Raw genomic sequence first — 13319 nt, 5'->3', positions numbered from 1 at the left:
ATTATTGCTTAATCTTTTGAAAATGACCAAAACTGGATGAATGAGAATTGATCTTGTTACAAAGTGTCATGCAAATGAATAAACAATATGAATTGAATGAATTGCAAAACCTTATATGATGTGCATACAATGAACTCAAGATGAAAAAATATATATTGACGAATATTGCAGCAAAAAAAAAATATAAGTAAGAGAGTGCAAAGATTTACATTATAAAGTATTGAGAATATGTTTAATGCACAAATATCAGGAAGTGAAAGGGAAAAACTGAAAGGATGTAGAACACGTTCCTCAATGCATTTATTGTGATGTAATTCCCCTTTATCCGGTAATCTGACTCTTCTCCCGTTGTCTTGACGAAGCACATCACTCCAGTAGAAGCGCCTGTTATCCGCCTCTTAAAGAAGCAGGCCGTCTACTTTTACTGTACTTCATAATTTATTGAATATTCAACATAACGTGCAACCAAACTTAGGTTACAGGCAAATATGTCATTATTCCCCTTCCCATTGATCGTAATGCTAACGTAACCAATCAAAGCCCACGGTTTTGGGTATATTCTTTCAATGATCAAATAACTGAACATTTTTCCCCATGGGAAAATTACACTGCCTTTGATCATGTAGCTTAAACGAAGAAATCCAAAAATATTAAGTTGAAAACAACGAAAATATTTAATTGTTTTAAGACCCTTTGTTGGTAATTTAGACCATGCCCCTTACTGCCAATTTAGTCACTGACAAGATAAAGTTTTCATTGTGTTATCAGGGAATTTCTGTGTCAATCTCATTTTCATACAATAAAAAAAGAAGGCGAGGACAAAGGAACAAGGTCGATGTTTTATTTTGAAAACTACAAAGCTCAAAACAATAGGCATTCAACCCATCAGACATTGTGTGATAAATGATCAAATAGCAAGAAATACTAATGTCAGAAGTTTAGAATATCCGTTCACATTATGAAATGAGTTAAGGCAGGACATGCCCTGCTTAATCACAGCAATACAAAAACAAACAACACACTACACTGATAGACTTCTGTGACTCTTTTTTGGCAAAAAATCCACATCCCTCTCAGAAACCACCTCTGTCAAGACTCTTTCAGCTCTTACACAAAAAACATTATGCAGTATTTCAAATGTTTCAAGTAACAAAGAGGAATGTCACGTCTTGTTCATTGCAACACTGTGGAAGCAGACACTGACTGGAGTTGCATGAGCAAGTAAGAGCTTAATGTTGAAAATGCATACATTACACATTTTAGAAATAAAAAACATTGTTGTTTTTTTACGGTAACATGACAATAAATATGTACATCCCTGAAATAAACAGTGAAAAATAGGATGGCATTCGGTGTGCTAATAATTTTATGAGCATAGTGCTAGGGTTTCTTTTTTTTCACGCTGTCGTCAGTCTTTCTGGTGTATTTTATTATACCAATCTTCCACACTGAAATCCAACCAATTGAAATTCATCCTTTTATCACTCAACGTTCCTCACAGTTCCCACACACACATTAGTTAGTTCATTATTCTATGAGAATATAGAATTTCTCAATAAGTCTGATTGCTTAAAAAAAATCTCAGTAGTCATATCTGACATAACATATAACCAATGTGTTCATTGTTGTTTGACCATGGGCAGAAAACTGCAGCTACATACACACTACTGTAATTTCATTTTTAAAAAAGAGATGCCCTACGGCAGGTTGGTCGAATGGTGCAGGAGTTATGCTCTTATGCTCATATTCACAACCAAACCATTTATACAGCAACATGACTAAACTGTGGTCATAACTCTGACAAAGTTTTCCTCCTTCACAGCCCTGCAGTTAACCACTCCAGTGGTATTGTTTGACATCAACTACAAACCATCTTTACAATCAAAGGCATGAATAGAAAAGGTCAAACATTAGGTGTTTAAAACTCATAGTCTTTTTCAGCCATGTCAATAGCCCAGGCAAACTTCTCCCTCTGGGTTTTGTTGTAGATCTTCTCAATGGGGACGCTCCATTTCTTGCACCTGGAGCGAAAGAAAAAAATAAGTTAAGTGACAGATATGATTAAGTGAATGTACTCAATGGCTGCACCACTGCTCACTATATTCACTGTAGAGGAACTTTCATGAAGACTTGACATAGTACAAGTTGCAGCACAATGTAAACAACAGTGCAGTTACATTAAGTGGCCCATAAACTCACTGTGATGCACTGGCTTTTTATTATACCTGTGGATGTTCTTTCATAAAAGACCCAAGAGTCTGCAGTAAATAAGTCTATAGTAGATGTTGGATCACTTTCCCACTGACATGGCCTTCATAATGGTTTTAAGTATCAACTGTGCATTTTGCATGAACATTCAAACCAACAAAATGATCCAAAAAGGTTACAGTCAAATTAAAAAATGCACATTAGCTGGAATTAACTGTGAAAGACAGTGTTAGTAGAGACTACTGTTACATAATATAAAGTGAAGAAAGAATAAGAGCTCCCGAACTTGGCAACGGACTGATTGGACTACAGATCATCTCTAAAAATGTTGATAAAGAATATGTCATTTTGTTTCTCTGAAAAATGCCTTGTCGTTTCTTGTTAAGTTACTTCTTGTTAACTGCTGTAAATATTTGTACTTGCCAAATAGTCGTTAAAAAGGGACACTGCAGAGCGTACAGCTAACAGACTTTTCAGACATCGTGGTATTGAAATTAGAAAGAATTAACTCATTTGGCTTAAGTGGATCATTGAAGTAGCTGGCCAACAGCTGATTCAATTTCAATGACACTGCTCGATACTGTCATGTATGTAGTTGTTATTTAGAATTTTAAGTAAGTTCATTTATGAGGTTACTGAATAATCATAATAAAGCTTTAGCCCAGGTAGCATTATCCTGATGTCACTCAATGTTGTCATCTCTGTTACATATACTAACACACATACAATAACAGAGCAGGTTCCCAAGCACCACCCTACAAGCGGGGACCCCATCCCTTATGCCTTACAATCAGGAAAAACATGAAGCATTCCTGTATCCATTGTGCTTAAGGAGGAGGCTCTCCATAAATAGCAGTAGGACATGGGTTAGGGAGGGCTGACTGCTTTCCCCCATGTTTCTGTGGCCTGGCCTGCCATTCGGCCACAGACAGCTCCTCACTGACTTCACACATAGAGGAAGGAGAGCTGTTTGGGGACGCTCCCTAGCTTTCAGAAACAAACCCCATTGTTCCTCACGCTCACACGCTTTTCTTCCTCTTATTTTCCTTCTGCAGCCGTTAGCTTTCTTACTTGGGCTGCTCCTTTTCCTACTATGCAAGAGCACTTCCTGCCTTTCTGTCACCAAGGTGGATACAAACCCACCCACCCAGAGAAAGGCAGGCCTATTAAACAGTAGGCGGTATACTCATTGAATGTCCCTTTTTTTTAAGCTGTGACACCTGCGATCATTAAAACAGTTAGCGCTTGTTGAAAACCCATGCTGTGTGGTGTAAGTACCATGCAACAGAGATGCGTGGATCCAGGTAGTTGAGCTTGGACGTGCCCAAAGCAATCTGCTTGTTCTCCTCTCTGTCTGTTGCCTGCACCTGTAGCTTCATCAGCTGTTCCTCTATCCTCTGGACAGCTTTACGCTTCACCTCCAAAGTCCTGAGAGACACACAAAGACAGGCAGAGGAAGGAATACAACACAGAGAGGACAAAGTTGTTACAGAAAGTAAGTAACAGAATCTCACACTGGTTCTTACTTTTTGCTCTTTTCATCATGAGAGGCCTTGTGATCAGCCTTTGCAGCCTTCAGCTGCTTCTTAGCTGTTGACAGTTGATTCTGCTTCTCGTCGATCTGCAATCACAACACAGAGACAAGTAGAACATCAGCGTCACACAGAGAGGGACTATCGTTATATTTCACAATATCTCGAATAAAATCAAACTTTTCTCGAATGCAAACAAGACATCATTGCTGGTGGAGGGAAATGAACACAGCAGAAAGGGCTGACCTTGGTCTGAAGGTTCTGCATGGACTTTTCAAATGTTTTTGGGGGAGCTCTCTGGTGATTACAGAGGATTGCCACTGCACGGTTGGCTCGGTTGTACGACAGAATTTTGGCTGGTATGCTGTCATCGGCTGCATCCCCCAGAAATGACACAACAAGGTGGGAGAGGTAGTTTTTAGTGACTGAAATGTGAAAATACTGAGCCTCGTTTTGCTATAGTTATGTATTTACTAACACAGTAACACTTAGACCTGATATTAAATTACATGTAGAGTACCTGTTGTGATTTTGTCTGCACAAAATCTGACAAAATGTTGACGCACATTGAGTTTCTGCTGTATTTGACCCTGTAAGGTGTGTTTTACTGTAAAAGCTCAAATGCTAAATATTTATAACAAAGCCTTTTTTTTTTTAATTATTCTCCTGTGTAAGACTGTGGCTGTGGTGGGCAGTTGTAACTACATATACATTTCACTTTATAATCTGTTGTACAGTGGTTATACAAGACACTGCAGAATTTCTTACAGCTAGACTTATAGAAGCGGTTTCACATCTTTGGAAACTGTCAAACATTTATTTCAGACTTACATAACCCAGAATGTTAAATTAAGTGGGTTGCTGTGTTTTAAAATGATACGGATGTGGTTCAAGTGTGCTACATTCGACTGGCTGACGTTGTTGTTACTCACAGCAGGAAAGTTCCTTGAGCTGCTGCTGCAGGGTGATGGAGGCATTGTAGGTACGAAATACCTTTGCTGTCAGGCCATCCATCAACTCCTGTAAGTGCTTATTCAGAATAGAAGTCTGCAAGGGAGGCACAGAGGAAAGACAGCGAAAAGAGGAAAAGGGAAAAAAAGAGTGTCACATCTGCAAATGTAAAGAGTTCAGTTAAAATGTTGCATTGCAGTTTGTCCATCATTGATGTCATTCTTACATTCAGTCTGTCAAAGAGGTCATCTTCAGGCTGTTTGTTCTCCAGGAATAACTGCAGGTTTTTAAAGACCTAGTAAAAAAAAAAAAAAAAGATCAGCAAAGATTTATTGAGCATTACATCCCTTACATTCAATATTTTCAGACTTACAGGATGCACAATCACATTTCAGCCAGCAGGGGGTGCTAAATTAATTCTGACCAAATGACGTGCTGGTGGTTTTAGTACCGTTTAATGTGTCTTTATTCTGCACTTCTATAAGTAAGTGGGGATTCAGAGAGCAGCTCTAACCAAATAGATTGCAGGTTTTTAGAATATGTGACTTAAAACCGAACACGTCCAGCGAGTGTGTGTCAATACGTGTGTCTTTGTGCGTCTCTGCACTCTGGTAATAGCAGGAAATGGACCACCCTCTGAGGCCGAGCAGACAGAAAGCTTTTAGTGCCTGATCACCTGTCTGCACAAACATCCTCCTCAGCAGTAGCAACTTATTATCTCATTAACACGGAATTCATTCACACATGTGTCAAATACACACACGTCTCATATAAGCATATCAGATTACAGTTTTGTGCTTTCATGTACCCTTGACTTATATAGCCACATTAGGCCCCCACGCCAGGAACCCTGGCTTTATCTTCGACTCAGGCTTTACATTTGATCGGCAGGTAAATACAGTTGTCAAATCCAGTTTCTTTCAGCTCCGTACAATTTCCAAGCTAAAACCTATCCTCTCATTCAGTGACTTACAGACAGTAACCCATGCGCTCATTTCATCCCGGCTTGACCACTGCAATTCTTTATATGCCGGGATAAGCCAGTCGTCCCTGTCCCGTCTGCAGCTGGTCCAAAATACTACAGCAAGGCTGCTGACTGGAACCAAGAAGAGGGAGCATATCAGTCCTGTCCTCGCGTCCCTTCATTGGTTCCCAGTAAGATTCAGAATCAATTTTAAGATTGTGTTGTTTGTTTTTAAAGCCCTGAATAGCCCCCCCCCCCCCCTTTATATTACCGACCTCCTCAGGCCGTACACCTCATCCAGGCGCATGAGATCATCAGACATGGGCCTCCTGGCTGTTCCCCGCTCACGGCTTAAGCTAAAGGGAGATAGGGCCTTTTCAGTAAAAGCCCCGAAACTGTGGAACAGCCTCCCTCATTCAATCAGGTCTGCACCCTCTGTTGACTCTTTTAAGTCCCGTCTCAAGACATACTTTCATATTTTAGCATTTGAGTCCCCTGGTCCTGAATAGGATCATTTCTTTCAGGTTCCTTTGTTGCTTTCTTAATTTTGTTGCTTTCTTTATATATTCTTTCTTCATATTTGTTTATATGTATACATATATATATTTCTCTCTTGTGGACGTTGTGATCTGAAGTTGTTTTTTCTTTTTTAATGTATTGTACAGCACTTTGGTCAGCTGTAGCTGTTTTTAAATGTGCTTTATAAAAAAATATGACTTGACTTGACTTCAACCCTGGTCTCTCTCCATTCTCATCTTTCTTACCCTTTTCTCCACAGGGATCTTGTTGTAGTAGCGGATTGAGTCCTTCCCCAAGAAGTCAAACTCCACCACATACTCCTGGTCATCCATCTTGGGGTACAGTTTGATGTGCTCCACTCGCAGCGAGCAGCAGCCTACTGTGTCAGCTGTCTCCCCTTCCTCCTTTTCATTACCTGCCCTCAGTGCAAGCTAAGGAGGGAATCACCACAAACAACTCATTATTAAGGCTTTAGATTCTACCCTTTTGTGTAGAGCCCTTTGGGTTAGTGCAAATACAAAAACACGGGCGGTCTGTTTTGACATTTAAATGGTAAATTTCAGCATTTTTACTGCGAGGGATTCTGCATCGTGTCATTTTCAATTGAGTTTATTTCTCCTCACCTTGTCTATGAAATACAGTGCAACAGCTCTCTGCCTGATCCTCATCTCTTTGGATTTCCAGTCCTCTCTATACTGGTTACGGATGCGATCCACACACTTCTTTAACCGTCGCGCAGTCTCGTATTTCTGCCAATCCTTCTCCCCCTGCAAACAAAAACACAAACGGTTTACTCAATAGGGAAAAAGATGGATCTTTTCTTTTCCTAATCCAATAGAAAACTGGTGAAATATTGACACTTTGAGTTGGGAGCTATGCTTGAAGTTAAAGCTGTGCGTGTACAGGTACCTTGATCCTGGAGCTAGGGTTCAACATGATGTATTTAATGGAGCCCTGGATGTTCTCTGTCCAAGATGCCAGCCAGGTGACCTTGTTGTCATGGCGAACCTCCTTCCACTTTGTTCCCTGGGGAGGTTTAGGGTGCTTGGAGTCCCTACGGAAAAAAGGTCCACTATAAACAGGTGCATGACGTGTTGATATATTTTCTTCTATTGGGTGAATGCTTGTTACATTTCTCTGGGTGCAGTGTTGTTTAATCACACTGAGACGGTGTTTTGACCTGTGTCAAATGTGTTCCAGGCACACTCCTAGTGGACACATGCACTTACTGCATGCTTTAGATTTTTCTACATCTAATATTCTGGGCTTCTTTATATCTGACTGAACTACTTTAAGACCACCTTCATACTGCAAGCACTATGCTATGAGACAATAGTGTATACAGAAATACAGCAGTTAAACAAAGCCTGAGCTGTACATGGGGGGTTGACATGTCCTCCATGGGCCATGTTATTAATCGCACACCCAGCATTCCCCACGATTACTTTTGACACAGTGCCAGCATGTGTGTAATCGCATGTCACCAATACATCTGACTTACAAATCACTTGTGGCACATTTGTTCTTTTGCCCTTTGTGATGGCAACTGAATGCTACAAATTGGCCTTTCATGAGCACGTCCTCTCCCTCACACACACTCGCACTACCCTTTTGAAATGAAATGACCGAGATAAAAACAAATCCAGCACAACATGGCAGTCAGCAAAGGGGACATAAAATTAAAAAAAAAGAAGCTTTAACAGAAACCGAGGGGAACAGAAGGAACAAGCGCTCATATTCACACCCTACCCTTAGGATTCCACCACTAGTCCCACAACATACTGTTCACAAAACCTCGACGTGGATGGTTTGTCAGAGCCAGCTTAAGGTAAAAAAAACCTTTACTAGAACTAAAATTAGCAGCAGAGGCTAACTAAAATGGAAAATTCATGGCATGATGGCATGGTGAGGTTACCAACTTGCTACAGTTAATAATGATGTCCTCAGGTCTGATGCGCCGTTTCAGCATGCCCATTTTCGGATGATCCCCTCGTCCACGGAAGAGGCCTGGGGGCTCAATGCGGAAGTTTCCGATCCTCTCTTTGTGGTTGTCCATGATGCAGAAACCGTACTCCTGGAGGAGTCTCTCGTTCTCCTCTTTGATTTTCTACAAAGTGATGAAAACATAATGAGAGATTTTCTGGTATTTTCAGCGTTTGAGGAGTTGACATGAATTACCTGTTTCTCCTGCTTTGACATCTGTTTCCTTGCTTCTGATTGGGTCTTGAAGTACTCATTCATGTCACTGAAGTTGCACTTGTTCAGGTCTGTGATCTTTGACTTCTCCTCTGATGTCATTTCCTAAATAAAAGAGAAGGCACTTGAAGCATGAGCTGCTTAAATGCTCCGATACACCATGAGAATGCTTCACACCCAGAGAGGAACTTGAGTATTTCTAATCTCCTAACCTTCCTCCAGTCTTTAAAGAAGTTCTTCCTGAAGATGTCTTTCGTGGTGTACTCGTGATCCAACATCTTTCCAAAAAATGTAGCTACTTCTTCAGCAGGAGCACTAAGCTTCATAAGCTTACCTACAAATACAGAAAAGAATTACATCTTCAACTTGAACGAGAACTGTATTAACGAAGTATTCTTAGTTTCTAAAAACGACTCACCATCATAGTAAAATTTAACTTTGTCAGGCAAGGGTTCATATGGAGGTGCAAACACTGGACCTTTATGCTCAAGGAAGCGCCATTTGGAGCCATCGGTGGATCTTTCCTCCTCCCACCTAATCAGCAACAACAAGATATAAACCAGTGAGGGGAAAGAAAAAACATGATATCTTCTTCTCTTTCGAAGTTTATATCAGATAACTGTATTTTCCGGAGTAATGTCCTGAGGAAAATAACTTTCTTTTCCCTGAATTAACTCACCATTTCCACTTTTCCCCTTCTTCTTTTTTGGACTTCTTTCCCTCTGTTACTTTTTTGTCTTTTGACTTCTTTTTTGGCTTGATGTCCTGAAATGTACAGAGAGAGCAGAATAACTGTTTAGAAAACAAAAGTGCAGACACTGCAGCCAGGAGTAAAATTAGAATGCAATTGTAAACATTAAAAAAAAAAAAAAGAAATCACACAATGAACCTCTTCTTCCTCATCGTCGTCATAATCATGTTTTCTTTTCTTGGCCTTTTTATCTTGTTCCGTCTTGACTTTTTTGGGCTTGTATTCAAATCTGTGGAACAATGTTATTGTTAATGCATCTTAGATAACAATGAAAGTGACCAAAACAGCAAGATCTGGTTTGAGTTGTAAGGTACCCACTCTTCATCGTCATACTCTCGTTTGAAGGTCTTGTTGTGTTGGGGGGAGGGGTAGAAGCCGTTGTCTTCTTCAGGCTCACTCTTTATGGCAGCAGGACTTGTCTCTCTAAATCAAACAGTGCAGACATTAAAATGATGTTAACTTTGAATAAGGGAAGATTAAGCTTGAGGTGAATACATTATTTTATATATATTTTTTAAAACAAGAAAGGGACGCTTTTTACCTTACATATCCATTTTCTTTTTCCTTTTTAGGCTTGTCGGCATGGGATGATTTAATCTTTGACAAACAGAGAAAATATAAGCATATATCTTCATCGGAGTTATCGTTCACAACTTCGAACAATTTTCCTACAACCTTAAATTTGACTTAAGCTATATTCACACATGCACAAAACTCCTGAAAATTTCCCCAAAATGACAGGGTGAGCTGTAAATGCAAACACAAACAGCCACATTCTTCACACAGCACGTTTTATATCCCAGAAAATTCACCGCAATGGAATGGGAGGGGCTGATGATGCTAATGTAACAGGTGAGATCATTGTGCTTGTGCAGGACATAAGCATCATTACATTAAATATAGTATTGATGTATAGGGAAAATTTGTAATCATAGTGTCTGGCTCTGTTGCTTGGCACATCCTTTTTACGTCATGTATTTCCGCCCCCTCCCCGCCCGACAAGAAAAAGGGACGTGTGAACAAGCAATTTAAAAAGACATCAGGGGAGTCTAAAATATCAGACATTTTCAGGAGTGCATGTGTGAACGATTTAATAGTCAGATTAACACTAAAGGCTGGTACAGCCTTTTATAAAAGGCCGACAAACAAGCCATTAACAAACCTTCTCCTCTCTTTTCTTCTCTTTGTCCCGGTCTTTCTCTTTGTGTCTTTCACTGTGCTTGTCTGAGCCTCCTTCACTGTGCTTCAGCTTCTCTTTGTCTCTGTGTTTCTTCTCAGAGTGGTCCTTATGCTCACTGGAACACCACAGGCCACATAGGTCAGAGGTCAAGTTCAAGGGGCAGTTGTAGCCCAGATGCAATTACACATAAGACGTCATGAACAGAGCGTCAACATAAAAGTAACCGTTTTAAACAAACAAGGACGGCGTGATGGGCAGCTGCCAATAAGCACAGCCCAAGTCATGATTCTACAAACATCCTGCGGTGCACAGCACCCAAATATGCTGCAGATGCCATTCATAAAAGTGGATTTCCTGTAGTAGTACGATATGTGCTTGCTGATTCAACATGGCGTGGTTCTGTTAGTTCCGATTCAATCAGCAGTACCCCAGTAGCTTCTTTATTGTTTTTATTATGTTTCATTTAAGAAATGTATTGGAAAAAAAAAAGGTCATCGCAGTCATAATCCTCCTCATTATAGATTGCAATGACTAGAGCCGCCAGTTCAATGCAATATTTCTCAAGTTGAAAAAAATCACTGTAAACTCAACTTAGGGTTAGGGTTAACAATGGATCACTTCATTAATATGTTTTTGTCAAGTGATATGCAAAAACGTCAACTCAAGTATTGTCTACCATTTCCAAAAAATGAGAGGAGTCTGCAGAAGTCTTACCTGTTACTGCGCTTTAATTTCTCTCGTTCTTTGTCTTTCTTGTGGTCTTTATGCCTGTGTTCCTTGTCTCTGTGCTTGTCTTTATGTTTGTGAGTGTCTATGGAACAAAGTAGACATCCACTTGTTAAGCAGCTTGACCAAAAGAAATGAAAAGGAAGAACAGAAAAGAAAATCCATCATGGGGCATGAAAACGAATTGTTTTCATTTGTCATACAGTTAATTTAGACGGCTCTTGAATTGAATAAGAACAAAACGGTACAGAAGACTGAGAAAGAAGCATCCTCAGTATTTCATATTGGTTTCACCTTTTGGAAACAAAAGCTCATTTCAGTGAACTTAAATTCAACTTTAAATGCAGACCAAGTAGTTATATTTGAGAAGGAAAAAAAAAAGGAGTTAGGATGCTGAAATCCCTCCTGAGGCAGACCTTACTTGGAGTTATCATCACCTCGTGGTGCCCTGTTGTCATGGCAGTTTATTAAAGGGTATTATCTGCTCTATTAAACAGTAGAACACATCCCACTCTAAAGAAGAAGAACAAACTAACAGGCTGCTGTGCTTCCTATCACACCCATTGACTGTAAATCAAACCAGGCAGACAATTGAGCCACCAACAAAACAAGACCTTCTGACTAAGAGCAAGTGTGTCGAAGCTTTATACAATTCCTTCAAAAAAAAAAAAAAAAAATAAATAAATATGACTGCTCAGGGCATATTTGCTTTTAATAACGCAGTGTAACTTTTTCCTGTGACATAAAAGTTTTAAACTCGTGGTTAAGCATTCCCTGTTGTCAGTGCAGATATGTTTCTCGAGCACAGAGATGGAGGCTGGGTGCAGCTGGTGGTGAGAGATACGGGCGGGGAGAGGGGAGAAGCTCCCAGCTCTCGCCTCCATATCACGGCAGACAGTTGGCTCTCTCATCGGCGCCCTGGCCGCTTCACACAGAAAAAGAAAATGGCGCAGAGACTAAGTCCTCAACCCCATTTCTGCCACTTTCGACCCCATATTTCGTTATTAATGCATGTTCATATTATCAAACCAAAGCATGCAAAATAAACACGATGCCAGGCCCTTTCGGAATAGCCCGGCAGGTCAACACAACAAGGGCCGCAAGTACACATTTCAGACCCTCTTTTTGAACAATAGCCGCAAGAGAGAGCAGCAGAAGGGACTTAGTCTCTGGGACGCCATTTCTGTCCTTTAAAAACTAACAGTAGACACATCACGATTCAGATTAGAAATTGAAGTCAATAGGAATAAAAATCCTCATTGGAGGACCTACCACTTCCTTTGGATCCAGAATTGACCTAAAAATGTGGAAAAAATATGTTTGAAATATTTCAAATTTGCAAATGCCGGTAGCTTGGTTATTCATGTCAACTTGCATACAAATGTAGCATAGAAGTAAACATGTTTTGCAAGAATGACAATTAAAAACGCTGCACAGTATTTTATATTTTATGAAAACGACGGAAACAACATTGAACTTATTGCATTGACAAAGATGTCTTAATCGTAGTTTTATTTCATGACGATAATGGTCAGCTCTAACATTTATCGCAAAGGAATTTAACAAAAAAAAAAAAAAAAAAAACAGACCAAATTCATGAAATATTAAGCACGAGATACCTGAGAGTCTCCTTGCCCGTGGTCTCCACTCATGGTAAATAGTTTTTGTTTGTAAAGCAGGTGAAGTTATCAACGCAGACAGCTTTTCAAAGATGCTACACTCAGGGAATCCTCTGTTAACAGACTGGAATGGAGTCCCAATGTTCACGGACTGCGCATGCTCAGGCCATCCTCACCCCTGACAGAATACTGTCAGTAGTCTCTACCTGTACCACGAGCGAAATGTCATGACAGTCATCTTAGCCTTTTATATTATTATTTTATTACATTTCGGTCGAATAATGATTTGTACAGAAGAGGATAAGGCCAGGCATTGAGAAGTAAATAATCAGAGTAGGAACAATGTTTTCTCCATTATGCACTTGGAGAAAAAGTTCAATCTCGAGAACGAAATTAAAACAGTATTCGAGATGAAGTCAAAATTACACAAATTTCAGCCCATTTCAATTTAATTCTCGACTTTTAGACTTTTTTTTTTCTTTTCTCTACACCGTTTTTTTTTCCTCAAAGTGCATAAAGGGGAAAAACATCCTTCTCCTATCATTTATTTATTCCTCATGTCTGGGGTCTAATCCTCTTCCATAGTTTTTAGAGGTCCACCTTCCACATTTATGGAGTCCTAAATGTTGACATGACACTCTGAGTGTCTCCTAATTGTGCTCATCAGTAATGC

At 39.9% G+C, this 13319-nt stretch overlaps 1 protein-coding gene across 1 annotated transcript; it reads right to left on the bottom strand.

Annotated features, from left to right (window-relative positions):
• Nucleotides 1–827: 827 nt before the first annotated feature.
• On the bottom strand, nt 828–13276 carry top1b (DNA topoisomerase Ib). Its single transcript, XM_020644884.3, has 21 exons — nt 12647–13276; nt 12300–12324; nt 11016–11112; nt 10284–10416; nt 9663–9718; nt 9440–9544; nt 9260–9350; nt 9050–9135; nt 8789–8904; nt 8583–8704; nt 8353–8475; nt 8094–8281; nt 7084–7228; nt 6798–6941; nt 6420–6605; nt 4918–4986; nt 4673–4787; nt 3987–4114; nt 3735–3829; nt 3487–3636; nt 828–2021 (listed from the first exon to the last, which is right to left on the bottom strand). The coding sequence occupies exons 1-21, from the start codon at nt 12677–12679 to the stop codon at nt 1919–1921; spliced, it is 2310 nt and encodes a 769-aa protein (XP_020500540.1). The 5' UTR covers nt 12680–13276; the 3' UTR covers nt 828–1918.
• Nucleotides 13277–13319: the final 43 nt, after the last annotated feature.

The sequence above is a fragment of the Labrus bergylta genome, chromosome 12 (genome assembly GCF_963930695.1).
Source record: "Labrus bergylta chromosome 12, fLabBer1.1, whole genome shotgun sequence".
In the NCBI taxonomy this organism is placed as follows: Eukaryota; Metazoa; Chordata; class Actinopteri; order Labriformes; family Labridae; genus Labrus; species Labrus bergylta.
The sequence above is the reverse complement of the archived record's forward strand: the minus strand, read 5'-3'. Positions and strand labels throughout refer to the sequence as shown.

Bases quoted from the DNA above. Each gene is read 5' to 3' on its own strand.
- top1b (XM_020644884.3), bottom strand. From the start codon at position 12,679: ATGAGTGGAGACCACGGGCAAGGAGACTCTCAG. The intron at 11,113-12,299 runs GTAGGTCCTCCA...TTTGTTCCATAG, and splicing joins TTCTGGATCCAAAGGAAGTG to ACACTCACAAACATAAAGAC. The intron at 4,987-6,419 runs GTAAGAAAGATG...TTTTTTTACTAG, and splicing joins AGATCCCTGTGGAGAAAAGG to GTCTTTAAAAACCTGCAGTT.